This window comes from Lagenorhynchus albirostris, chromosome X, assembly GCF_949774975.1.
Source record: "Lagenorhynchus albirostris chromosome X, mLagAlb1.1, whole genome shotgun sequence".
In the NCBI taxonomy this organism is placed as follows: Eukaryota; Metazoa; Chordata; class Mammalia; order Artiodactyla; family Delphinidae; genus Lagenorhynchus; species Lagenorhynchus albirostris.
Window position 1 is genome coordinate 104,892,658 of NC_083116.1, and position 27,560 is coordinate 104,920,217.

Sequence of the window (27,560 nt, forward strand, 5' to 3'; positions counted from 1 at the left end):
TTGGCAGGCGGACTCTCAACCACTGCACCACCAGGGAAGCCCCAACCGTTATCTTAATGGGATTGTACTTGATTATCTGATAAATTGTTGGCAACCTACCCATATTACTTCCTTTAACTGACATAAAATTCACTCAGTTGACCAGCTTTATCTTACAAGTAGTGAAGGGAAAGGCTTTCTTACTCCTGTATGCACCTGGATTTCAAGCCTTTGAAAAAGATTGAAGATACCAAATGTCCTACCTGCCCTAACTAGATGACACCCACAGACTCAACTAGTGAAGGAAGTGCTTGTCTAAGGTGTACGGCATTTTCTATTTGGAGAGGAACAAAAACACTTTCGTGTTCTTTTGACATTCTATTCCCTGACTAGTGTCCCATTTCAAACCATTACACATCTTACTGTCCCACTGCCTCTTAAATCTTGCTCCTCTCCCTTTTTCCTTTGCTTTCACTCCCACTCTTCTTCCAGCTACCCTGAAGCGATCCTTTTCTCTCCCTCAGTCAATTAGCTTACTGACTGACTGATACATCTTTTTTGAATATAGAATCCTCACACTAGTTACCATTTTGAAGACTGCCTGGTTCAGACATTTGTCTATGGGGAAGAATTCTTAACCACTCACTGTCTTTGATTGGAGTATTTGCAGGAGGCTTTATTTTTTTTATAAATTTATTTATTTTATTTTATTTACTTTTGGCTGTGTTGGGTCTTCGTTGCTGTGCGCGGCTTTCTCTAGTTGTGGCGAATGGGGGCTACTCTCCGTTGCGGTGTGCAGGCTTCTCATTGCGGTGGCTTCTCTTGTTGCGGAGCCTGGGCTCTAGACGTGTGGGCGTCAATAGTTGCAGCACACTGGCTCAGTAGTTGTGGCGCACGGGCTTAGTTGCTCCGCGACATGTGGGATCTTCCCGGACCAGGGCTCGAACCCATGTCCCCTGCATTGGCAGGAGGATTCTTAACCACTGCGCCACCAAGGAAGCCCTGAAGGAGACTTTAACTGGAGGCTTTCACGCATCAGAAAAGATTCATTGAGAATGACTGAACTCATGCTATGTAAATGAGAATTGTTTACCATTGGCTATATACTTAATAGAAACCTGATTAGGTATAAAAACATATAACTAAAAAATTTAAATAAACACAAATAAATAAATGTGCATATGACTAAATGCACACCAAGGTATTCTGATCTTAGCTTTCAGTTCCTCCTTTTCAGGAACTAGAAGATTCAGGAAAAGATTTTATCCCAATCCTGCTATAGATTACACTTTTCTCCCAACATCCAGTTTATATTGATCCTCTTCATTGAGCTTTATTCCAGTCTTGAGCCACATACGTTGCTTTCTTCTATCAGAACTTTTAATGCTCATTGACGAGAATTCTTGATCTCTCTGCAGTTGCACCAAGTGCAGATTTGAAATAAGGACTCCTCATCAACTTGCTAAGGCATGCTATGTCCAAGATGTTATACAGAGTGCCTGCTGCCAGTTACTTGCCACCTGGAATGTTTTCTCTCTCCTGTGTTTCTCTCACTTCCTCTCTCTCTCTCTCTCTCTCTCTCACACACACACACACACACACACACCCTCCCCCTCCCCCTCCCCTCCCCCTCCCCCCCCACCTTTCCCGCCTCGTTCCCTCTTCCGTTCTTCTACCTTTTACCTTGCATTGTGGGAGTAGAAAAATTCTATTCTCAGTTATCTCAGACACACAAACTTTCAGATTAGAGTCTAATGGAAAAAAAAAGATATTCCGTTATACAGATGTGCAGATGTCCTAATATCAGGAAACCTCCTGTATAATAGTCTTATGCTGAACTTCCTCTTTATGTGCAGTCTGTATGGGCTACACTTATACATGGTAGGCATCCCGTAAGTATTAGTTGTTTTAATACGCAGACTTCCTAGGCATTGGTTTGTGCTAAAATGTATTGTTCAAATAAAAGCATTCCAGTACAAATTGAACAAAGCGAGAGAGGTCCTGATTGAACACAGAGAAACATTGATTCTCAGATATTAATGTGCGTAAGAGTCGTCTGAGAATCTTGTTAAAAATCCAGATTCTGACTCCGTAAGTCTAGAGTGAGATCTGAGATTCTGTGTTTCTAATAAGCTCTTTGGTGCCGCCGCCGCCACCGCTGCTGGTGGTCTATGAGCCACACTTTGCACAGTAAGGCAGTAGATTATTTTTGACTTACCCATTCACTTGTTCCATCATACCTCTCAAAACAGATTTCTGACTTTAAAACAGTTTAGAGCACCAAATAAATATTGTCATGTGCCTCATTTTTCAACATACCATCTTGAATCAAAATCATTTGATAAACTTTGCAGGTGTGCATATCTATTGTCATTTTAAATAGGTTCCAATGAAATGATGATATATGAGTAGGAGTATAGGGATAAATGACTTTTAATAATTTGGTTTTTGTTTAGAATTTATGCTTCTACTGCCTTTTGAAAGAATTTGTGAGGCTTAAATATAAGAGCACAAGATGAGGCAGTGACAGGAAAGCCCAGGTGCATCTACATCCTGGCTTCTCAGGCGTAGAAGACAACCTCTGTTACTTGGTAGCAAGCTGGTGGGGAAGAGTGGTGTTCAAAGCTGTGTTTTCCCTAAGGCAAAACAGCATCAAAATATATAAAGCTTTTTATTTCTGGCATGAGTGATAAAGATGCAGAACTGAGAAGCAGGTTAAAAAACTTAGCTTATGCTTCTAAAGGCTAATTTTATGTAAGTGTTCTTGTCCAGCTATTCTTGGTAGGTCCAGCTGCTAGTTGAACAGGACAGGTGGTAATCCCTGTTCAGTGGCTCATTATCACCCAGAGGCTTTGATCTGGCTAATACATAATCAATCAGGTTCTGAATTTTAATATCCTTCCTATTTTCATTTCATTTGTTTTACCTGAATTTATTTTCCAAAGTCGCAATATGATTTTGGTTTTTAATAAGATTATTTTTGATCATTTATTTATTTTGACATAACTAGGCTCAGGATACGCCAGCTGGAGTTTATTACGCCCCTGAATCATAAACTTTTTTTCTTCCTTCTTTATCTCCTTACAAGATCCAAATTGCAAAACCTAAGGATAAAGTTTTAATTTGGGAAGCACAAAAGACTGAAACCATTTTAGAGGAGAGCATTAATGAAAATCAATATCTAAAAGCCTCAGTTTAAGACTGTAAGCACCATAGTTGATGCTTCTTTTCTAGTCTCTCCAGAGTTGTGATGTGCATAAATTAACACTAAGAAACAAACAAAAAAATCCCCAATGTGAAAAGTTAACTCCTTTTAACTAGTCATATATTCTGTAGTGCGTATGTGATCATTAATTGGAAAGGTAGCAATTGAGGTACTTTCCAGTATTTTCTCCATTTGTTAAATTATTTTGTGCTCATATATTTATTATGTATGTTGGTGTGTGTGTGTATCTCCCTGTATATCCCTTAGAGATATAATCCTAAGGTTGAAAGAACCAGCTGAAATTTTTGTCTCTTCACTCACAAGTATCTATGTATTTAAGAATTTTGCTTCTTTTTACACAAATGGTAAATATCTCAAGTTGGCCTAACTCTTCTTTAATGCCCTAAACAGAGCAAAATAGTTTATATTATCCCACTGGTATGCTCTGAGAGCATTAGATTTGTTTGTAGGGGAAAAAAAACAAGTTATAATAAGGTTTTTTTAATTATTGACAGTAGTTTAATTTATATTAGCTTTTCCCACTTCCTTGTTATCTCAGAATAGCACCTCCATGGACAATGGAATGGTCCTAACAGCCTAAATATGGTGAGCTGTAAAAGCAGATGGCTTGGGGCCATTCTGCTTATTATATCATTGCTTTCAATAGCATAACTGTTCTTCTCCAATGGCCCTCTTTGTTTTTTGCTTCATTACTGGCACATTTCTTTAATATGTAATCTATAACATTAACATGAAAATGGCTCTCAAATACTATTACTTTCTCCATCTGTGACCCAGTACTGTGGATCATCATCTAATGATCGTTCTTATTGCAGATGGCTCTCTTTAAATGCTCCAGAATAGCATTTTAAAGACATTGAGGGTGCTTCCTACGTAGATTGACAGTCTGAATGATTTAATATCTAAAACCTTGGGTCTACACAATGTGTGATAAGTGACTGGAAATGCAAAGCACCAGCCAGTTCCAAAGCAAGGTGTAAGAGGGACAGGAGGACAGTGATAAAAATAAGAGGGGTGTGTGTGTGTGTGTGTGTGTGTGTGTGTGTGTGTGTGTGTGTGTGTGTGTGTGTGTGTGTGTCGCTAGTATTATCTTGAAGGGGAATTGGAATGGGAAGAACAGGACGTAATCATAAGAAACAGTTCTTTATTGTACTTCTTGAGGAAGGAGTTTCCATTTCCTTTCTGACGCTTCACCATGGCAGTGATAGGAAAGGAATGATAACCAAACTGCGAGTTGAGTTCTCTATGGCTCAACATATACTCAATTTCTAGGCTGAGATTCCGGACTCCTGAGCTCCACAGAGCCTCTTTAGTTGGTTCTTTTTTTCTCTTTCTCGGGATCCTATCACCAAGAATTCTTTGTCTTCATGACTTTCTTTCTCCTCTCTATTCTTCCTGCAAATGCATATCCTTACTGGGAAGTATCAGTAAACTATCCGGGTTGGAGCCAGAAGTATTGCTCGTCATGCCTCCATATATCAGCTATTTCCCCAGTTGAAATGCCACCACGCATGTCGTGAGCATGTTCACCTCGTGGCTAGCCATCACGTTGGGGAGGAAGGTGTTATGAGTCTGCTGACAATACTACCATTCCTAGATGAGGTCAAAACCAATCTTTTCTTTATCTGCTTGATATTTTCATTTTCTTTTTTCTCTCTAAAGGTAAGCTCTTCACAAAAACTAGCCTACATGTTTTATCATTCTCAACAAAACATTTGTGGCACTTAACGTGACTCTCAAATCAGAGAATAAATAGTGACTAAGATGAAAAGTAGACCAGGCCAGAGCAGTTATGAGGACCAAATTAAGTGGGAGTTTTTATGACAATACAAAACTTTGGTAATTACTATTTTAACGAGTTAGTGGCGCTTGCCTCAGAGAGCTAACCTCAGAAAAGAAAGAAACCTCCTGGCCTTAAAGGGTAATTTTTCAAAACCATAATTTAATTCAGTAGGGTTGGCAATATTTTAGGCTTTCCTCACCATTCGGAAACTATGTCTGAATTTGTATCTTAGATTTAAATTTGCCAGGTTGAAAAGATACATATAAATATAAACCCCATCTGTGAAAACATAACCATTTTCATTCCTCTGAAGGTTTTTTTTGTTGTTGGATTTCAACTGTTGTACTTTTGTTCATTTTTCTGTAAAAAGTGAAATTTAGCCACAACCTAATCAAACTCTGTTGGCTCTTTCACTAAGAAATTTCACCTAAAGTTTGATTAAATTCATTATTATTTAAGTTTGTTGAAGTTTCTTTTAGTTAGAAGAGTTGAGAAACACAAGTTGATAGATTCATATAGAAAGTTATGAAATTTAAAAAGAAAAACCAGTGGATGAATTTTATTCAGAATTATTTGTGGCTATTTTGTATTTCTGTCTTCATTTTCAGAATAATTCGTGTTATTACTAAATTTGGAAATATTCTAAAATTGGAAATCAGACTCCACTTGATTCAAAACACGACCTTTTTTTCACATCAGTCTTTTTAAAATAATGGTTGAAATGCGTTCAGTTCATACCCTTACACTTAATCCTCATGCATGGTCTTCTTTTTCCCTACCTCTCCTCTAACTGTCCTTTACAAAGATGAGAAGTTTTCTTCCCAACGCAAAATTCCCTTGATTATATATTAGAAAGAACTGACACTTTGTAGCAAGGTTTAGGAAAAGCTAACGTAAGTAGAGCTTCTGTGAAATCTGTTTTACCAAAAAATATTGGATTTACTGCTGATAAATAATGGAATTTATTTTAACCATTTGCATTTTCTCTTCATTGAAACTCATGAACGACTGTTAGTTTTAGGTGGCACATTTATTTTTGCCATGGGTAAAGATGCTTCTTCGGTAAAATGTTCACTTACGGCATTCAGAATCTTGAAATATAACCAATGTCATCAAAGAGTAGAGACAAGGGGAGGATCAACCACTTTTCCCCTCAGTGAATGATCTACTGTCAAGTTCTACGATCACATTTCAGCTATCAAGAGAGCATTGAGCCAAGTCTATGTTTTGCATACATGTCTTTACATTTAATTATAATTGTAAATATATTTACAATATGAATATAAATATATGCCAACTGTTGAGCTCTAGTTAAAATCTGCCAAAATATAGGGAGGCTTGTGGGTGATGCAAATTGGAGATTTGCATAGATTTAGGGTACAATTTCAGAAAAGTAAATATTATTTTGCTCTATAACTAAAAGACGCTAGGTATATTACCTTGTTTACTCACCAAACAAAAAGCAATCACCAAAAAACAATGAAACAAATCTCAGCTAACCTACTTAACCCTTCAAGTGCCATTGCCATGACTCATTAGTCAGAAGTAGAGAATCACTTCTTTACTGAAGGACATAAATTCATTAGAGGGCCACAGATGAATAAAGAACAACTAAATACAGTCTGAAACATTTAAATCACTTGTTTTTAGGAAACTATCCTGGCTTTTAAAATGACATAAATCCAGATGAATTGGGAGATTGGGATTGACATATATACAATCACTAATATGTATAAAATAGATAACTAATAAAAAAATAAAATGACATAAATCCAACCAAAATTTATTCAAGTTTAATGGGAACAGGATTCTTTTCTAGACTATCTCAGAGGCAGTCTCAACTCATGGTGGTTTCATTGTAAAATAAATAAAATCAATTCAGAGGCCACATCTGATTTGCTGGAAGTGCTGTCATGTGATTCTAATGTCGAACCTCTATTTGGGTACATAGCCCCTCGTTCTACTCAACAGGAATGTGTTCTTTTTACCTAATACCAATTAAAACCTTACTCCTCCTCCCATGGAAAGAGCTACTGGTGGTAGTCTTGGAGAAAACATGGGAAGAGGATTGGTGCTGTCATATAAGTAGATCAGAAAGCATTATTTTGACATTTAAAAAGTAAAGAGAAGATGACTTTTTTCCTTTTTTTAAAAATTTATTTTACTGAAGTATAGTTGATTTACAATGTTGTGTTAGTTTATGCTGTACAACAAAGTTCTTCAGTTATACATATATATAATTTTTCATATTCTTTTCCATTATGGTTTATTACAGGACACTGAATATAGTTCCCTGTACCATACAGCAGGACCTTGTTTTTTATCCATCATATATATATAATAGGTTACCTCTGCTAATCCCAAACTCCCAATCCATCACTCCCCCACCTCCCCCTTCCCCTCGGCAACCACAAGTCTGTGTGCTATGTCTGTGGGTCTGTTTCTGTTTCATGGATAAGTTCATTTGTATCATATTTTAGATTCCACATATAAGTGATATCATATGGTATTTGTCTTTCTCCTTCTCACTTCAGTTAGTATAATAGTCTCTAGGTCCAGCCATGTTGCTGCAAATGGCATTATTTCATTCTTTTTTATAGCTGAGTAGTATTCCATTTTATATATATCACATCTTCTTTATCCATTCATCTGTCAGTGGACATTTAGGTTGTTTTCATGTCTTGGCTATTATAAATAGTGCTGCTGTGAACATAGGGGTGCATGTATGTTTTCGAATTATAGTTTTGTCCAGATATATGCCCAGGAGTAAGATTGCTGGATCATACGGTAGCTCTATTTTTAGCTTTTTGAGGAACCGCCGTAGTGGTTTCCATAGTGGCTGCACCAATTTACATCCCCACCAACAGTGTAGAAAAGTTCCCTTTTCTCCACACCCTCTCCAGCATTTGTTATTTGCACACTTTTTCACGATGGCCATTCTGACCAGTGTGCAGTGGTACCTGATTGTAGTTTTGTTTTGTTGTTGTTGTTGTTGTTTATAAATTTATTTATTTATTTATTTTTGGCTGTGTTGGGTCTTCGTTTCTGTGCGAGGGCTTTCTCTAGTTGCGGCGAGCGGGGGCCACTCTTCATCGCGGTGCGCGGGCCTCTCACTGTCACAGCCTCTCTTGTTGCGGAGCACAGGCTCCAGACGCACAGGCTCAGTAGTTGTGGCGCACAGGCTTAGTCGCTCCGCAGCATGTGGGATCTTCCCGGACCAGGGTTCGAACCCGTGTCCCCTGCATTGGCAGGCAGATTCTCAACCACTGCACCACCAGGGAAACCCCTGATTGTAGTTTTGATTTGCATTAAAAGAAGATGAATTTTTAAAATTGCGAACCATTCAGCTTGATGTTGACAAGCAATAAAATCCTAGAAAATGACATTGAAGTGATGAATAATGGGTACTTAGAAGAATATGCTCCCGGGAGTCAGCATGATATCCTCAAAATGCGTCATGCCACATTCACTTCATTTCCATTTTTATTATGGCTACTCAGTGGTTAGATGAGAGGACTACTATAGACAGTGTATATTATGATTTTACACCACATTTTTCAAGTTCTCTTTTGAGGATCTTGGGAACAAAATAAAGGACAGTGGGCTGGGTAATAGGGTGAATTTGCAGCTGATAAAGACATCCAAAGAATATCAATTGGTAGATCAGGGTTAACATGCAAATAGAATCTCTATCCTTGGACCTGTATTTAGATAGCCATGCCTTTATACATGGCTATTTCTTCTTCCATCAACTTTTCTTCCACAGTCTCAGCCCTCTACCTGAAGACCTCAGTTAGTCAATTTTACCCATGCATCACTACCTCTGTGAACCCTCCTTTGGCTGTATTCAGTGAGCACAGCTTTTCACCAGCGCTCATCTAACTAAATTGGGATTGTTTGTTTATACATATGTTTCCTGCTCTAGTCTATGAATGCCAAGAAGATAAGGACCATTTTGATCCATTGTGGTCTCTTTACTACCTAATATAAGTGGATCCACAATAGGTACTCAGTTACTGATGGAATGATTGTAGATAATAGCTATATTGATTAATAAATTTGAAATTGACAAAAGTTGTTAATACTTTATATGATAAATATATCAAAATTCTAATAGATTGAAATCAGAGAGATAATTTCTTATTACAAGATGAAATATGAAAGCGTGTTTAAATAAGACAGAAATCTCACATTTAGGCTCAGTAATCAATTTAAAAATGCAGGAGGAAAGAGAGCTTAATTAATATCAGATTGTGTTTAAAAACCCTTGGGTTTTCAGTAATCCACAAATTCAGTATGACAAAAAGTTTGATGGCATGTACAAAACTAAAATGCTACAACAGTTGTAGATGGCATTAATAGGGCAAAAAAGGGTCTAAGCATACCACTTACTCAGTTCTGGATATCACATTGTAAATGGATCTTGTTTCTTAAAGTGTCGCCAGAATAGCCAAGGGTCTATAGGCTGTATTATATAAGGCTTAAGAAAATAGAAGTAAATACAGGTATTTAGATTTAGCTTAGAGAGAAGTGGTATTAAGGAGAATGCGGTAGGTGGCCTCAAATATGTAGAAGGTTAGAGGAAATGTGTTTTATTGCATTTTGGTTGGTGTTTTGTTGTTTGGTTTTGTTCGTTTGTTTGTATTTTTCCCCGCTTTATTTTTTCCTGTTCTGCCCTAAGAACAGATTCAAGTACATATGCAGAAGTTACAAGAAAGCAAATTTTTAGTCAATATTAAAGAAAATTTTGTAACTGAGCTACCAAAACACAGAATCTACTGCCCTAAAAAGCAGTAAACTCCTTAAACAGTAGATACTCAGGGCTGAAATGACCGTCTCACCCCTAAAGGCAATTTCCGTATTGGATGAGAGGATGTAATTCATTAAGCTTTAAGGTCACTTCTGAATCTAATGTTTTGATATTTTCAGAATTAATCAGAAGGGACTAGCAGCATGACCTGAATCTGTCCTATATTTATATAAACATCCTGTGTAATGCACCTCATTTTTTTGTCCAACTGTATACATTTGTGAATGTTAAATTTGATTTTAGGGCAAATGCTTTTTAAAAAAAAAACTTTAAAAATCAACTTTATTAAAAGATAATTTACACAGAATAACCTGCATCCATTTAAAGTGTACAATTTACTGATTTTTGACAGATATACACCCGTGAAACCACTACTGCAATCGGAGTACAAAATATTCTCAGCCCTCCACAAGCCGCCTTGTGCTCCTTCGCAGGCCATTCTTCCCTTCCCCCCCCCCCCCGGCCCCAGGCAACCACTGGTCTGCTTTCTGTCACTTTAGATTAGTCTGCAGTTTTGAGTATTTTATATAAGTGGAATCGTACGGTATTTTTGTGTGGCTGGTTTCTTACACTCAGCATAATGACTTCGAATATCAGTAGTTTGAAAATCAGTAGTCCGTTTCTTTTTAGTTGTGTAGTACTTTCTATTGTATGGATATATACCACATTTTGTTGATCTGTTCAGCTGCTGGTAGACATTTGGGTTGTTTCCAGTTTGGGGAATATTATGAAGAAAGCTGCTAAAAACTGTATACTTGTTCTACTACCTAGCCTTAGAAATCTTAATTTTGAGAAGCACAATACAAAAAGAACTTCAAGTGTTACCTTAGTTAACAAGCACCTAGACGGCAAGTACCAAGGGTAAATTGAGCAGATATCAGCTGAGTTCTGTGACAGAGTCTCAGTGTCTAACATTCTTTCTTGGGAGTAGATGTGTATCAGCTATCTTTTGCTGTATAACAAACTACCCCAAAACTTAATGGCTTACCACAGGGGTCAGCAAACATTTCTATAAAGGACCAAGTAGTAAATATTTCAGGCTTTGTGGGCTACATATGGACACTGTTGCATATTATGTTTTTTACAACTCTTTAAAAATGTAAAAATCATACTTAGGTGGGAAGCTATATGAAAACAGGCCACAGGCCAGATTGATCCATGAGCCATACTTTGTAGATCCCTTAACACAGCAACTCTTTATTTAGCTCACTATTTGATGGATAGACTGGCCCATTTTGGTCCTCTGGACCAGCTACTACAGTGGTCCCCTTTGATCCATGGCAGATACGTTCTGAGACCTCCAGTGGATGCCTGAGATCACAGACAGTACCGAACCCTACATATGCTATGTTTTTTCCTATACATACCTATGAAAAGGTTTAATTTATAAATTAGGCACAGTAAGGGATTAACAACAATAGTAGTAAAGTAGAACAATTATAACAATATACTGTAATAAAAGTTATGAGTGTGGTCTTTCTCTCAGAATATCATTGTACGAATTTAATGCCTTTTCCATCTTAACTAAGCTCTTATCATGCACTGTGGCCCTAACTTTGGCAGTTTGAGGTGCAACAGCAAAAGTAGCAGGAATTTCTTTTTCCTTCTTCACAGTTTCACAGATTGAAGGTTTGTTCTTACTGTAGATCTTAGCAACCTCGTCATATGATTTTTTTTCTTTCCTTATTAAGTCAAGAAGTTTCCCTTTTTCACTTAAAGGAAACATCTACGGCTTCTCTTCGGCATATCTGAATTGCCAGCATCACTACTCCTATGCTTTGGGGCCATTAATTCACTACTGGGCAGCATATGCTGGACAAAGGGATCATCCTGGGTGAGACTGATGGCCTAAGACTTCAGCACACTACTTAGAATGGCGTGCAATTTAAACCTTAATTGTTCATTTCTGGAATTTTCCATGTAACGTCTTCAGACCACAGCTGGCCACCGGTGACTGAAATCATGGAAAGCCAAAATGTGCATGAGGGGGGCTGTTGTATTCTTTGCTGGGCCTGCTTATGCATCTGTGGTCAGCTAGTGGCTGGATGAGCTATTATGACGTGATTCGCACGTCTTATGGTTGACAGGTCATTTAGGAACAGATGCAACTAGGTCTGTGTGTCTCATCATCCAACAGGCTAGCCCAGGCTATTTTACATGGAGACTTGTCAAGTTTGTGCTCGTGTCACATTTGATATTGTCTATCGGCCAAAGCAAGTCATGTCATAGAGTCATTCCAGATACAACGTGTGGAGAAAGACTCCACCTTCTGATGGGAGGAAATACGCTGCAAGAGCTGGATACCAGGGAGAGGGCCAGAATTTGTGTCCATTTTGCAGTATATCACAAGGTACTGGAGAAAAGTTATCAGCGTGTTTTGTAGACTGAGAGGACTCTGAATTTAGATGCATGTAAAACAAGATGTGCTATGATAATTCTTGCTTTGTGAGTAATCGTTGCTGAGTTAGGCAATTGGTTTGTAGCTTCTCAGCCAATGGTGGAGGTACAGTATCCATAGTCTAGTGATTTTAAAATATACAAAATACAGACGAGAAATACCATCTATTAACCACTTACTGCTGGGAACTTAGTGAATACTGCTGTGATTTAATACTGAAGAAAGGTTATGACTTTCTTCTGGTTACTCTCTTAGCTGGCCACTCTTTTGAAAAGAATTTTATTCTCAAAGCTGTTATTATTTTTACTCTTAATACGCATCGTATCCCCATAGCCATAGACTGTATACAGAAGTAGCAATATAATGTAGTACACATGAAACTTCTATAATGTTATAAACCAGTGTAACCTCGAAACAATCCAAAAAGAAGAAAAAAGTGTTCCTACAGTCATATAAGAATCTCTCTTTTTTTTTGGTCTTTTTGTGTAAGCATAATCATTGCCAGTCTTCAAAAACACTTATTCAGATAGTTTCCCCCAAGCACGTAATAGGATAAATTTATAGGTATTAAATAGAATGGAGACCATTCAGCCCTAAAATGTCACTCTTCTATCAGGCACACACTTGCCAGTTTGTTGGCCTCGACCGGGGCATGCTAGCAAGGGCTTCAGATGAGGTCCCACTGCAACACGAGAGCAGAAGGATTATTTCTCAGTTTATGTTTTGAAGTGTGTTGCTCAGACAGGCAACATACAGTTGTGTATAGTAGCGTGAGCTACCTGTTACTTCCCTTGGCAATACTTTTAGCAGCAGTGTTTTTCCTTCTGCAGTGTGACAATATCACCTTGCCATTCGGAATAAAAAGAAAGGGCTGAGTGATTCTGAGCGTACTTTCAAACAGCCATGCAAACGAACAGCTGGCAGAGAAGACACTCCCTCAAACTTGAAACGTACTCTCAGCCCCTGCAGCACCTCGTGTGGCTTGAACTTCACACTTGATGAATGCCTCCCTAGCTTGTTCCCTCTCCTGAATCTTTTCATTCCCCTTCAATCTCTTGTACTGCTCCAGCCCTTACTGGGGAAGAAAACTGCAAACTGTCTGCCCCTAGCTTACTTCCAGATCTTAGTCTAGAGAAGTTCTATTTTTGCATAATTGTCCCATAAGCATACAGTCTATCCGTTTCTCTACGCAGTAGAGGTTTCTAGCTTTCATCTTTTTTGACCAATCCACAGTAAAACTTATATAGCATGCCAGTGCAAACACACACATATCTCTATCTATAAATATTTCTCCATGTATGTTTATGCAATGGAAAGAAGAGTTTCACAAAACACGGCTTGTCCTTGCCACCTAATTCATCCTCATATTTCCCATTCTTTTCTATTTCATTACAAAGAACATTAGTGGTGATCCACTATATAGATTTGAAGACCTATTAACGGTTCATGACCTGTAGTTTGGGAAAATGCTGTACCGTGTTTTATCCATACCTCAGGCCTGGCCATCGGAAAGCTACATTCTTGGACCACTTTGCCTTGATCCCCATAAGATTACATCATACCCTTAACTTACGTTGAGAGGCACCGTAAAGACAACTACTGAAAGTGACTTTATTGAAGACTGACATCATGCAGTGTCTCCCATCTGAAAATCCAGGCAATGATTTTATTTAGATCTAAGAACAGAATTTAGATTTTACTTTACTTCACTTAAAGAATTGTGTTCTTTTCCCCTTATCCGTAATCCAAATAATAAAATCGATCATATTTCCTTTTATATTTTTCCTTTCACTTTGGCATCCAGGAAGCCCACAGCGAAATTATATTCCCTTTAAAATTTTTATTGAAATATATTGATATATCAAAAAAGGCTTAGTCTTAAATGTACACAGAATTTTCACAGTCTGAACACACCCATGTAACCAGTATCCAGATCAAGACATAGAATATTACAGCGAAGCTCCCTTGTGCCCGCTTCTAATTATTACCCAGCCTCCAAGGGTAACCACTATCTTGACTTTGAACACCGTAAATTCATCTGGCCTGGTTCTGTACATTATATAAATGGAATCATACAGCATGTACTCTCTTATGTCTGACTTTTGAAGACTTGGATTCATCCCCGTTGCATGAAGTTGTTCATTCTCATTGCTGTATAATAATTCATTGTGTAAATGTGCTAAATGTTATAATCCACTGTTGGTAGATATTTGATACAAAAAATGATGTTATAAACATCCTAAAATGTGTCTTTTGTTGAACATATGTGTACATCCCTTTTGGAAATATATCAAGCAGTGAAATTTCTGGGTCATAGGCAATGTATATGTTCAGCTTTTATACATTCTGCCAAACAGTTTTCCAGTGTGGTTGTACCAACTTAAATTCCTATCAGCAAAGCATGAGAGTTCTAGTTGCTCCACATCCTTCCCAACACTTTGTTTGTTTTGTTTGTCTTTCTCATTCTGGCTGGTGTACATAGCTAAATTTACTAGGTATACCAAGCCCTGTGGTCTTCAAATGTGTGTTATAACTTTTCCTCCCTTCTTCATATTTTATTCTATTTCCTTAATCCTTAATTTTATCTATTAATTTTTGAAATTCATACATTCTTATCAGTTGCCCTGAAGCCTCTGTGGAGCAATGTGAGGTATAAATACATACATAGTATAAACACAAATCTGAATCCTCAGCTAATGCTGCCATTATCAAAACTCCTAGTCTTCCCTTTCCTCCAGTCCGCACCTCCAATTGGTTGAAAAGCAGTGTTGATTTTATCCCATGACCTGTCTTGAATTCAACCTTTCCACCAATTCCCAGTGCCATTTTCTTTATCCCAGGCCTTTATCTTCTCGTAACTGGACTAGTATAACGTAGTCTCCGTAGTATACATTCGCATTCTAATCCATACCCTCTTTTTCAAGCTTGTTTCTTCCCACTCCAAATTTAAGTTCATTTCTGTTTAAAACGAAAAACATTCAGAAGTACAGGTGATGGCAATTTTTTCTTCTCTATCCAATATATGAGAAGAAGCTTCTGGGGGACGAGAGTAATTCAAGCTGAAGACCTAGATTTCCACACTACAGGCTTGATATTAACTCAGGAATGTGAGCTCATATTCTAACGGGGACGTTGGTATTTTCTGCGTCTTAGTCTTCCTGAGATACAAAACCCTATATTGGCACAATACGTTTTTGAACTCCCAAAAAGCATAATCTGATTTCATAACACAGCAGTATGTTAACATTAAAAAGATATATCTGTGCCTTAGTAAATTATTAATATGAGAGATTAGCTCGCAGAGTCAACTTAAGAAACTTGCTTTAGCTCTTCTTCCACTAACAAAAACATGCATGAAACCTGGTGACTTAGGCCTAGTTAGCTGCTAATTAAAATGTATGTTCCCTAATCCCAAGAGGTCAAACTAACCCCCGTTCTCTTTTTGCTTTTTTTTCCCGTGTCTCTACTTCTGTATTTAGAATCTGTGTGATAGTGTGCTTCATCACAATCTGTGTGAATCTGTCTCCTCCCCTCCACTAGATTGTAAGCTCCTTCCGATCAAGGCCATATTTGAGTCCCTCTGGTAGAGGAAACTGATTACAATGTTGAAATATTAAAATATTCCCAAGGCCATCCTCCAAACACTTCCCAGGTTTTACTAGTAGTAATGAAAAATGAGAAGAATTTCACAAGCAAAGACATATATAAATGCCCCATAAATATACCACAATTGCAGTCATTTAAAGAAACGAATATAGGGGAATATTTAATAGCGAAACTTAGTCTAGGTATGGGACATAAAAAACGATTTCTTGGGAATTTGGGGATTAATTAAAATTCCTTGTATTCATATTTCCCTTTTGTTTTCAAAAATGTCTTGACAAAAATAAACTAGAACTGAAGTGTAAGATTCAGCCCTTGGTTAATCGGTTAAACTGGTTTTTTTTTTTTAAGTAAGAGTGTTTGTTTATTTATTTATTTATGGCTGAGTTGGGTCTTCGTTGCCGCGCACGGGCTCTCTCTAGTTGTGGCGAGCAGGGGCTACTCTTCGCTGTGGCGTGCGGGCTTCTCATTGTGGTGGCTTCTTCTGTTGCGGAGCATGGACTCTAGGCATGTGGGCTCAGTAGTTGTGGCGCACAGGCTCCAGAGCACAGGCTCAGCAGTTGTGGTGCACGGGCTTAGTTGCTCTGCGGCATGCGGGATCTTCCCGCACCAGGGATCGAACCCGTGTCCCCTGCGTTGACAGGCGGATTCCCAACCAGGGCGCCACCAGGGAAGTCCCAGTTAAATTGGTTTTTAACCTCCATTTCCCCTTTTAGGGATTCCTACCACATCCTGGCTGTTCAGTGCCTGCACCAAGAGTACTTCTCCATCAGGGTGCAGGGAATCTTTCCTTCCCACTGTCCCCCATAAAACCAATATTCACTTGTTCTCTTACTACTCTAGGGTTCTGCTCTCTGCCAGTATGAATGTGAATACGTCTTTTAACATGTGTGAATCGTATTGATATTTTAACCTCAGCCCCCAAAAGTAATAGAGTATGGTGTGAATTTTACTCCTATCTCAGGCTTGTGGTTAGTGATTTATTTTCCAAAAAAATAAAAAAGAAATCTTATTTTACCTACTTGCTTCCTTCTTAAATGTAGAAAACAAAAGAAGTAAAAGTTCCCTTTGCAAGTTGTTAAAGAGAAAAGACTGAAACTCTTGGACCGCTTGTCTTCCCTCATACAGCAGTCTAAAAATGAAAAGTTAAAGTGACAGCGCTGATTTATTTTGTGCCATATTCCTAACACTGTTCCTGGACTTACTGGGTTTCCTTTAAGGAATTAACCCTGCACAACAGGCTATTTTGCATTAACATGGCATCCCCCAGCCTTCCAATCGCTTTCATAGTCATTATGTCACTTGACCCCTACTTTGGCCTGTTGCAGTAGTGTCCGAATTTTACAGAAGAGTCACCGGAGCTCCAGAGGGGTTAAGTGACTGGTCTCTGAGGGCTAGGTGACTGGCCTCTAGGGGCAGAATTGGTCTAGAGCTCTGCTTTGCTGGAGTTAATGCTTCCGCCAGAATATACAGCTCCGCTTGCTGAAGATAAAGATGCTGCTTTTGATCCTGGTAGATATTCATCTCAAAGGGGAAAAAAACCCCAGTGTCTTCATTCGACAGCATTTGAATATTAAATTTTCCTTAGCTGTTTGAACTTAGGAGGACTTCCTTGTTCGCTTAATTGACTGGTCATTCCTTTGTTTACTTTTTTCCGAATCTCAAGAACCAAGTCATAAGTATTAAAAATGGTTACATTAGCATTTAACTTTTTTATGAAATCCGAGTATTTCAGAAAGGGGTAAGATAGGCAGGAATGTGTGTAGAATTTTGCATTTTAATTAAAAAGCCTCGAAATGAAATGAACCTGTGACAGTAACAGATGACTACCTCTAAAAGCTGTGTTACTATTTGATGTATGTTCAGTATTTTCTTGTGGATAACAAGTCCCACGGCTTGTTTCAAGAAAAGTGACAAGACTAAAACAATTAAAAAAGACAAAGCTGCTCTTTTTTAATCATATTCTCATAAATAAAAGTGGGTTGTGAATTATTTCCAGAGAAGCAGTTGACAAAGTATAAGTAAATCACTCTAAGAACTAAAGCTGTCTTGCTTTTTTTTCGAACGTTCAAACCAAATCTCTATCCTGGTCCAATGATGAATTTCCTTTGACAAATAAATATTTACAAAGTATGAAATGTAGAGTTGGTGCGCTCCCTAAGGCCAAAACATAGTGTTTAAACTCAAATTTAATATTTTCTCTCTCCTCGGATACACCAAAATAAGAACATAACTTAAAAATAATTCTCTCTCGTAGCAGACTGTCCATTAATCATTCTTTAGATGATATTGGCTTTGTGAGTATTCAGGTAAAAAGAAAACTGATTTCTAGATTGATCAGAAATTCTGAGAGTATTTATGGATTTGGCGAAAACAGTAAGATCTGGAGAAACAGAATTTCCTGTAACCCCCATTATGAAGTCAAGAAAGGTACATCTTTCAACAGCCTGCCACTTTCCTATGAAAATTCTTCATGTGGTACATGGCTTGATTGGGCAGATCCAAGGGTTAATTTACTTGTGATTTGAGAAAAGGCTGAGACTACCTTTTTTTTTTTTTTTTTTTTTTTTTTTTTTTTTTTTTAACTGTGGTGTGTGGGAGGAAGGTAGAAAGAGGCCCCAGAATGAATTCGCTAATTGGGGTTTTCACCTGCTGTGAGTCTAATGGAATACAAAGCCTTATTTGTAGCTGGAGAGGAAGGCACATTATGCAGAGTGTCAGAATTTCTGCCTAGTTTTGAAATTCCTGTTATTTGGCACCACCATTTGGGAAAGGCGGACCAATAGTTACAGCTTTGAGCCGTTGTTAAGGTGGACCACGAATGCGGTAGTCAGATCTGCTTGAACCACCGTAACCAATATCCGTGTTTAGCGGGAGGTGGTGTGCTCCGTATACCCGGGGTCCAGCACTGTAGCTGGCAGGGCTAATAGGTAACGCGGAGCAACCGCCGGGCCTGTGAGGTTAAAGAAGTGTGGCTTTATTTTAGTGAAGATGCTAAACTTCACATCTTTTCAGATGTTCGCCTTGATATAGGTGGCTCCGTGAAGTTTTGAAAAATCTTATTAGAAGAATACTGTGTGAGAGTGAAGCCCAGCTTGACTTTACCTGGAACGTGTTTGGTGAAATCTCTGGTTTAGATGGAAGAATAGGCTTTTGTGTGTGTGTGAAGTGCTCTGTGTCTGAACGTAGAGGCCTCTTCATTTACTAGTTAATGCGAACTGACTGGATATGCTTATATCCAGAAGATGCTGCTTTCAGATTGACCTAAAGGGATTGTTATACATACTTTAATTAGTACACCATGGTATCTGTCCTGACAATGACTCGCCATCACTGTACGCATTTGTGAGACATCTGATTCACTGTTCATGGCTAATACTTGTACTATGCAAAGAGAAACATGGAATCCTTATGCGTTTACTGGATACCCAAATGTTGAAACTTTGCCATAAACTATGTGCTATGCTTAATTGAAGCAATACCTATATTCCAAATGGATTTTTATAAAATGATGCAGGTTATACTTAAGATTAGTTACAGAACGAAAAGCAGTTCAGATAGAGACTCTTGGAGCTAGAGGGGAGCTGGACCCTAGGGCGGTGGTGAAGTCCCTCAGGGCCATCCCCAGGCAAGTGCTCACTGCAGACCATTCCCTGTCTTTTCCTTTCCCTTTCTGCTCCTCATTTTACCCTGGTAAAATCAGGCTAACATTGAAACCGCGAGCAGCCTAAAAGGAAAAGGATGGGTTTGTGGAAGATGGGAGCAGCCTGGCCTCCGTCCTTGACCCTTCACACCGTCCACTAAATGGGCCCATCCGAACCCACACCCTACAAATACTGACAGTTCAAATTGATAGCTCCAATCCAGACATCTTCCCTGTGAGTTGCAGACTCAGATGTCCAGCTGCCTTTCACATCACACTGCCACCTCCAAGTCAGCAGGCTCAAGACTGAATTGATCATCTCTCCCTGACCCTCGTCTGCCTAAACCCGTCCCCTCCTCCTGAAAGTCCTGGCTTGGTGAGTATTACTCATCCAATCTTGAGAGTCAGCCTACAACAGTAATCCTTAACCTTGGCTGCCTTTTAGAATCACCTGGGGAGCCTTAAGAATCCCAGTGCCCAAGGCCAGTTAAATTGAAATCTCAGGGTGGTGAAACCCAGGCATCCGAATTTATTTAACGCTCCCCAGGTGATTCCAGTGGTGGCCAGGCTTGAGGACCATTGCCCTAGGTCTTCCCTCTCGTTCATTCTTACCTCCAATCAGTCAAGACTCCTGTAGTTTTAACATTATTGTATTTTTTCCCCAGTCTCTCTCCCACTGCCATTGTTCAGATCCCCATCACACCGCAGTCACCCTGTATCTGGTATCCTTATTGCAAACTCTACTGATCCAGCCCCACACCATTGCCCAAGTGATTTTTCTGAAAGGCAAATCTGACAGAGCCACACTGACGCTTAAACTCCTTCTTTAAAAAGCTCACCCGTACCTTTCAGGATACAGGTCAAGCTCTGGATCATCACACCAGGTCCTTCTGAATTTGTCCGCCTCCCTAATCTCTGTCTGGACATTCTCTCTCAAAGATCAAGGAGAGCACTGAAGCTCTTAGAAAGAATAAGCTGTTTCATGCCTGTTTACCTTCACTCCTGCTGTTATCACCGTTCATAATTATTGATTTGCCATTACCCCCAGTGGGCCAGAAACTCCTTTGGGGCCTACAGAGGAGGCTTCTAGAAATAGCTCTCCAGTGAGTGAGCCTAATCTCCTTTTTAGCTCCAACAGGTGGAGTTAACTTTCTCTTCCATCAGTGGTCCCTACTCAGCAGCCGATCAAGTGCCCCAGAGGGTGGCTTTGACTGGGTGGGTCCCTGTTTGGTCTGGGTCCTGGGAGAAGTGGTACGTTCAAAAGTGGTCCTTGAAGAGAGTGTGATGAAAAAGGCTGTTTACTGAAATCCGAGCCATGTAGGAGAAATAACAAGGGCAAGGGGAGGGAACGGTTTAAGGAACCTGGAGCAAGCTGTTGCTATGGAAATGACTGTCCCACAAGACTCGTGGCCGGGGGTAAAGAAACTCGGCCACTGCCAGGCTCAAGACCAACAGGAGGGAGCTTGGGGAATAAATACCCCAGCATCTCTCTCCTCCTGCCCTTTCATCTCCCGCTACAGGCCTTTCATCATTACCTCCCATTGGCTGAAAGTGAAAGGAAGCCAGTGGGCAAGAGAGCCCGATTGATGCCATCCACAGAGGTCCAACATCGTGGGCCACAGAGCAGAGTGCAAAAGGGCAGAGAATAGAGCTGGAAGGAAGAATGGGAAAATCCCCAGCACAGTCCCTTAGGTCAGAGAGGTCCTCATTTTTCTAAGTACCTACAACATTTAAGTGGTTCAAAAACTGGAGTTTGGAAAAATTTACTAGGTTGCCTTCCTAGACCTCATCTTATCTCATTCCTTCCTTACCTCTGTTTCTAGCAAATTGACTCTTCTCTGCTGTCAGCCAGCAGTGAGATCACTTACGAGCACACAAGAAAAATACAGATCTTCCCCCAGAGTAAAAGAAGCCACTTCTCTGGATGGCAGCATGACAGAGTGGCTAACAGCACGGGCCTTGAAGCCAGACTCCCTAGTTCCAATCCTTGCACTGCCACATTCTAGCCATGATATTGAGGACAAGTAGCTCGTGGTAGGTTTTAAAAGCAGGATTTCAACTTAAGTTTTTTTATGCTGCTTTCATATCTGTGGTTTACATCAAAATAATAATAATAAGGAGGAAGAGGAGAGCTACTACAAGTAGGCAATTAATGTATTATCATACATGGCATCACTATAATTCATATATGATATTATATAATGTGAATATATTATATATTATAATATAATATATAAATTATGTTCTTTTCTTAATATCTTTCCCTAATAAAACAATATTCATAATCTAACTGATATTAACAACAAAGCAGTCGCAGTGAGGCACATGTCATTACTTTTTGTTTTTTTTAATTTATTTTTTTACTTTTTTGGCTGTGTTGGGTCGTCATTGCTACATGCGGGCTTTCTCTAGTTGCGGCAAGCGGGGGCTGCTCTTCATTGCAGTGCACGGGCTTCATTGTGGTGGCTTCTCTTGTTGCGGAACACAGGCTCTAGGCGCATGGGCTTCAGTAGTTGTGGCACGCAGGCTCGGTGGCTGTGGCTCATGGGCTCTAGAGCGTAGGCTCAGTAGTTGTGGCCCATGGGCTTAGTTGCTCCACGGCATGCGGAATCTTCCTGGACCAGGGCTCGAACCGGTGTCCCCTGCATTGGCAGGCGGATTCTTAACCACTGCCCCACCAGGGAAGTCCTGCCCATGTCATTTCTTAATAATACTTTCTGTATTTAATTTCTAAAACAACATCAAGATTTGGGAACAAGCCTTCAAGTGCCTATAACTCCAGTCTACAAAAGAACTTAAAGATATTTTGGAGGATTGCCATCTGTCAAATTTAAGAAAAAAAATTGAATAGTGATTTCTCATTTTCCATTTTTTTCAATGAATTGTTCCGACTAGTTTTCTAGCTGGACACTGAGAAAATAGATTTGAGCATTTATATTCTAGAGAAACATCAGAACTCCTGAAGCTTGAGCAAGTAATTTAAAAGTGTACAACAAACAGACAGAAAAAAAACCAGAAAGACAATGTATCCTATCACATAGGTGTTACAAACCTTTAGTTGATTGATTTCTAATATTTACAAATGCCCATGCTGGGAGGTTTGTGTCTTTTCATTGGAATAGACATAAACAATATTTAAGGGATGTGCTTGATACGTTGACACAGAGATTACGTCACTGAATGACACAGAGATTATTATGTCACTGATTAACTGCAAAGGCCACCACTTCCTTATCACAGAACACTAACCCTTCTCCCCCAGTCAAAGATAGGGGCAGATGTAGAATCTCCAGTAAGACCAAGGGACAGCCTCACCCAAAGACAGTCCTAGCGTGCCCCCCCTCTGCCCCCCAGACCTTAAGAGCAGCCGCATCCACAACTCACTGGCTCAAAATGACTAAAAGATAGCAGTAAGGGCTCAGTTTAGCAGGCAGAATGCCAGAAGTGCCCTATTTGCTTTAAAATAGCAACACCAATCAGATCTGCATGCACGTGTCTTCCGTGATAACATTTACATTTGTATTTGGTTTGTCAAGGGTAATGAAGAAACTTGGCACTCCCTTTCCCTTTGGTTCCTGCACTTTATTTTTGCCTCTTTTGTCGCGCTGTAGCAGACGGTAAAGGGAGATTGATGTCTAGAGCCCTTTCAGCTCGAACATTCTCCGGGGCCGGGGGAAATGTTGAGGAAAAAAAAAAAGAGGATATTTAAAAAGATAAAGGGGAACACTTTTTAAACTGTAAACTGAAGTAGAACAAATCAACCAGAACAGAGAGTGAAAAGGAAATGGTTAAAAGAAGATAAAAAGAAAAAGCAGGCAACAAAATAAATGGACAAAAGGGGACAATGAAACCACTAAGGGAGTTTATCTGAAAATACCCTTTGGACTCTAATGGAAGATATTATGTGAAGGCTGAGAAAAATTTTTGTGCTAATGAAGGCTTTCTTCTCTTCAGAATATTTCCAAGCCTGTAAGGATTTTGCATACTTAATCTGTGTCGTCATATTGCAAACTCTACTATTAGAAATATTTGAACTACCAGGCCCTGTAACTTTTCCAATGGAACGTTCCATTGGAAATGGTTTCCTTTTAGGTTTCTCTGAAGAATACTAAAAGACCACACGGTGCCACACCGTTGGTGGTGGTTTTTATTTAAAGACTCTATACCACTGGTTCTCAAACTTCAGTGTGCTTGAAGTTTCTGATTCAGTAGCTCTCTCTGGGCTGGGGCCCTGGGGAATTTTCATTTCTAAGAAGTTCCCAGGCGATGCTGCTACTGCTGGTCCCAGGACTACACGATGAGAACCACTGCTATATCACAAACACACAGACAAATGCTTCCTTAAAAGCCCATTTAGCCCAGGATGAGCAGAACCTGAATGTCATGTCCTTACATCTCCACCAATTTAATCTTCAATTGGGGGGGGGGCGCGGCGGGAAGGGAAGAATTATGCTTGTGAATTTTTTTTCTTTCATTCTCTAAAAAGAAAACTTTTGACCCACACACTTAATTATCTGCGATGAGGTCATTTGCACCTAGGTCATTTATTTAGGCAACAAGTAGTCTTGCTGGAGGTTTTAAGGGGGTGCTGGCAGGGCGGTGTGAGGCTTCCAGGTTCCCGGCACTACCTTAAATCTCCTCCGTCTTTCTTTCTTTTCTTTTCTCTTTCCTTTCCTTGTTGAAAGCCCCGACTGCCGGGTCTCGGGGAGTCCGGGTTCCCAGGGCGCTAGGTGGGGGCGGAGCCCGGCCCAGCCCCGCCCCGTCTGCCCGCAGCGCCCCCTCCCGCGCGCCCCGCCCTCCCGCCCTCCCGCCCGCTAACCCGCGCTGGCTCCTCCGCAGTGCTTTCAGCTGCGAGCCTGGGCGGCGGCGGCGGCGGCGGCGGCGGCGGCGGCGGCGGCGGCGGCGGCGGCGCTCGACTTTCAGGGAGCCCGGCGGCTCTGGGAAGCTCACTCCTCCGCTCGCTCCCTCCCCCGGCCGCGGAGCCCTTGCAGCCATGAGGGAACAGCTCAAAGGGTAAGTGCAACGCGGCGCCCTCGGGTCGCCGCAATCAGTGCACTTGTGGCGCGAGCAGGGTGCGAGCCGAGGCGGCCAAAACTTGGAACCGCGCGGCGGCTGGACCCCCGGCGTCCGGGCGCAGGGGCACCTCCCCCGCGGGTCCTCGCGGCGCCGCAGCAGGTGCGCCCCCGGGGCTTCCCCCCAGCGCCTGGCTTGCCGGGAGACGCTTCCCCCGGCTTTGGAGCGGGCTCGGAGAGAAAAGGCTGATGTCTCGCCGTACCGGGAGGGGACAGAGCGTTCCCCACGCGGGGATTGGGGCCGCGGGAGCTTTTGGCTCCTTTCCGGGCTGTCTCTGTGGACGTGAGCCAGGCAGGCTGTTCCTAAATCGTCGCCCGACCTCGCAGAAGGAAGGGGCGCGCCAGGTTCTACCTTCCATTGCGCTGCAAGTGCCAAAAGGTCAACTTTCTGCCTGATTTCTTCCGAGGATTCCAACTGACATTTCCCTCGTTGCATTTTCTACTGTGTTCGTCCCATGCCCCAAAACTTGCAGAGATCGGGAGAGAAAGGAAAAGCAATTAAAGCCCAGAAGTCAAGGATTTGACATAGAGGATTGAGGGTCTTTTTTTTTCCTTTGCCCTCTGGGGTTGAGTGTGGAGTCATTAATGGGTGTCCTTCTCTCGCTTTTCTCCAGGTGTTTGTGCTTGTCTTTAAGCAAAGTTTGTCATTCCCGATCCGATCATGGCACTGAAAAGGGAAGGACACTGTTTATCTCCGTTAAATTTGGAGTTAAGTTTGAAGCTTGAATTGAAGGGGTTTAGTTGCCTGAGGGAGACATATTATTAATTATAAAATACTTTAACATGAAAAAAATTCATCCAGTTTAAGTGACGAACCAAAGTTTTTAAGTGAAATAAACATTTGTGGCCAACAAGCTCCTCTTAGTCTCTCTGCTTCTTTACCCCTGTCTCCTCTCCTTGTCACCCCCGCATCACCCTTCCTTTTTTGCCTAGCTGTTTTATTTCCTTGTCCCAAATCCCCTCCTTGGAGGATACGGTTGCTCTTGGAGAAGCAGAGGAGCGAATGAAACAACATGGGTATATGAAAGGTTTCTGACCCTTGATCACCGTAGAATTGGTTTCAGTCCTCATTGTTTGATCTTGGATTGGACACGACCCTGAAGTGAAATTGCTTTGGCCAAAGTTGAGGGTGGGTGGGAGTTAAGCCCTGAAAAGCAAACATTACGGAGGACTAGTAACAGCTGGAACAGTCACCGAGGCAATCATCTTTGCCCTGCCTTGAGCCAAACAGAGTAAAATGTTAACAATTCCAGGTAACAAGAAATGGGGACTAGAATAGGATTTCTGATGCTTAGACCGACACCCCCCACCCCCTACCCACAACAGCAGAAACTTTTAAATATATTTCCCCTTCCCACCCTGCCAGTATTCCAGCCATGCAAGCCAAGTTCAGCATTCACCATGCAAATGCCAAGGTTTCTCTAGAAAGAGAGTCTGATCCCCAGATTAAAGGGAAATGATTTTGTGTGTGTGGATCAATGGGCTCCAGATTATATATGAAGCCAAACTCTAATCCTCTACAAATCGCAAGAGAATGTTACCTTTTTATATCGCTGCGTAGCGATTAGTTTCCTCCCTGGGAAGTAGTAGAAAGATATTTTTTTTTACAGGCGACTGTTTGGAATATTTTCAGTACCAAATAACAGTGGTGGCAGAAGAAATCTTATTTTAATTAGGCAACTGCCATTTTCCCGGGGAGAGCAGTAGAAATTTGTTACTTTTTATAAGTGTTTAATATTTGTTTTTAAAGAAACTAAAGAAGCAGTTCCAATAAGTCTGATATTCCAGCACTGACAGCAGGAACAGCTCTGAGGTGGTTAGAATAACCTTGCACACTACTTGAAACTAAAGAAGGTGAGAGAAAATTTAAATTGTGTGGTAGGAAATGAGGTCAGCTCTGTGCTCAGTGGAGTAATGCTTTAATTTCTTATTATTGACAAGTAGGTGTTGCCGGGGTCTTTTGTCACATCCAGTGATCTTGTGTTTTAATTTGTTTCTGGTTCTTATCACGGCTGAAAATAAAAAGGGAAAGAGATTATTGTAGCTTGTACACATTTTTTTTTAAAAAAGGGGAAATCAGAGTTTGAAGGCTGTTCAGAGAGGCATATCTGATGCCAGGTTTTGGAACCTGAATCAGGGCCAAAATCAATAACATTTTTTAAAAGATTGAAAGGGCGTTTTAAGGATTATTTATGAGGCTGTGTTAATTTCTGTGTTAATGCATATGTAGAATTTTGATCTATGTTGAACATCATTGTTTTCAGGAAGACTGAACAAAGATGTAACCATTAACTTGTGAACAGGGTCTGGAATTGCCATTCTGGTTGCACATGTTATATGGGCAGTGCATTTCCGATGTGAAAAGTGAAGTGCAGAAAAGAGACAGTAACCAGAAAAACAGTACCACCCACCCTTCCACCACCAGCTCCCCAGCACAGCATATTTTTCTATATTGTCTGTGTATTCCAGGTGAACCTGAAGTGCTTCTCGTGGAGCTACTGAGAATCCTCTCCTGTTTTTGAAGATAGGCACAGAGTCAGAAATACAGCTGTAAAACCTGTATTGATCACAGACCAAAAGTTGGTTTGTTCTGTAAGGTAGACTATAGATAGGACTTATGCAGATTCGTGTTTACCATTTCATCCTGTTCATACTCATCTTTCCTATCTGTTTCGGAGGTTAAATAATGTCCCACCAGGGCTTTGGATTCATCACAGATTGAAAATACCCAGATACAGTGAAGTGACTATTTGGTTCATCATGTAGTTACCCCCAAAGCTAGAGTCATTTCAGCTATGTTGCCAATTGTTTTTAGCATTCAGTGATTAAAAGATAATTTTTCTAGTTTGGAGGATTAGTCACACCCTTTATTCTTTTCTTTCCACTTGTGCTCACTTCTTTCACTTACTGCCGGGTTGTAATGGAAGTGAAACTAACTCGGCAAAGGTGAAATATAAATCTGGTTTTCTAGTTACTTTGCATTGCTTAAAAATAAAAGGCTTTCGTGTTGGAGGGGAGGAAGGTAAAAGAAGATTAGCTTTTGGAT

At 40.4% G+C, this 27,560-nt stretch overlaps 1 protein-coding gene across 3 annotated transcripts in view; it reads left to right on the forward strand.

Moving 5' to 3' along the window:
- The window catches only part of DMD (dystrophin), a 2,123,521-nt gene that overhangs the window by 1,946,234 nt on the left and 149,727 nt on the right, over positions 1 to 27,560 (forward strand). For 2 of the 3 annotated variants that reach the window (XM_060138436.1, XM_060138438.1), the window contains exon 1: positions 24,421 to 24,455. The exons of the other annotated variant lie outside the window; for it this stretch is intronic. In XM_060138436.1, coding sequence (XP_059994419.1) covers positions 24,436 to 24,455 — 20 coding nt within the window. In that variant the 5' untranslated portion in view covers positions 24,421 to 24,435. Of the gene's footprint in view, positions 1 to 24,420; positions 24,456 to 27,560 lie in introns of those variants that run through there. 3 annotated transcript variants of the gene reach the window in all.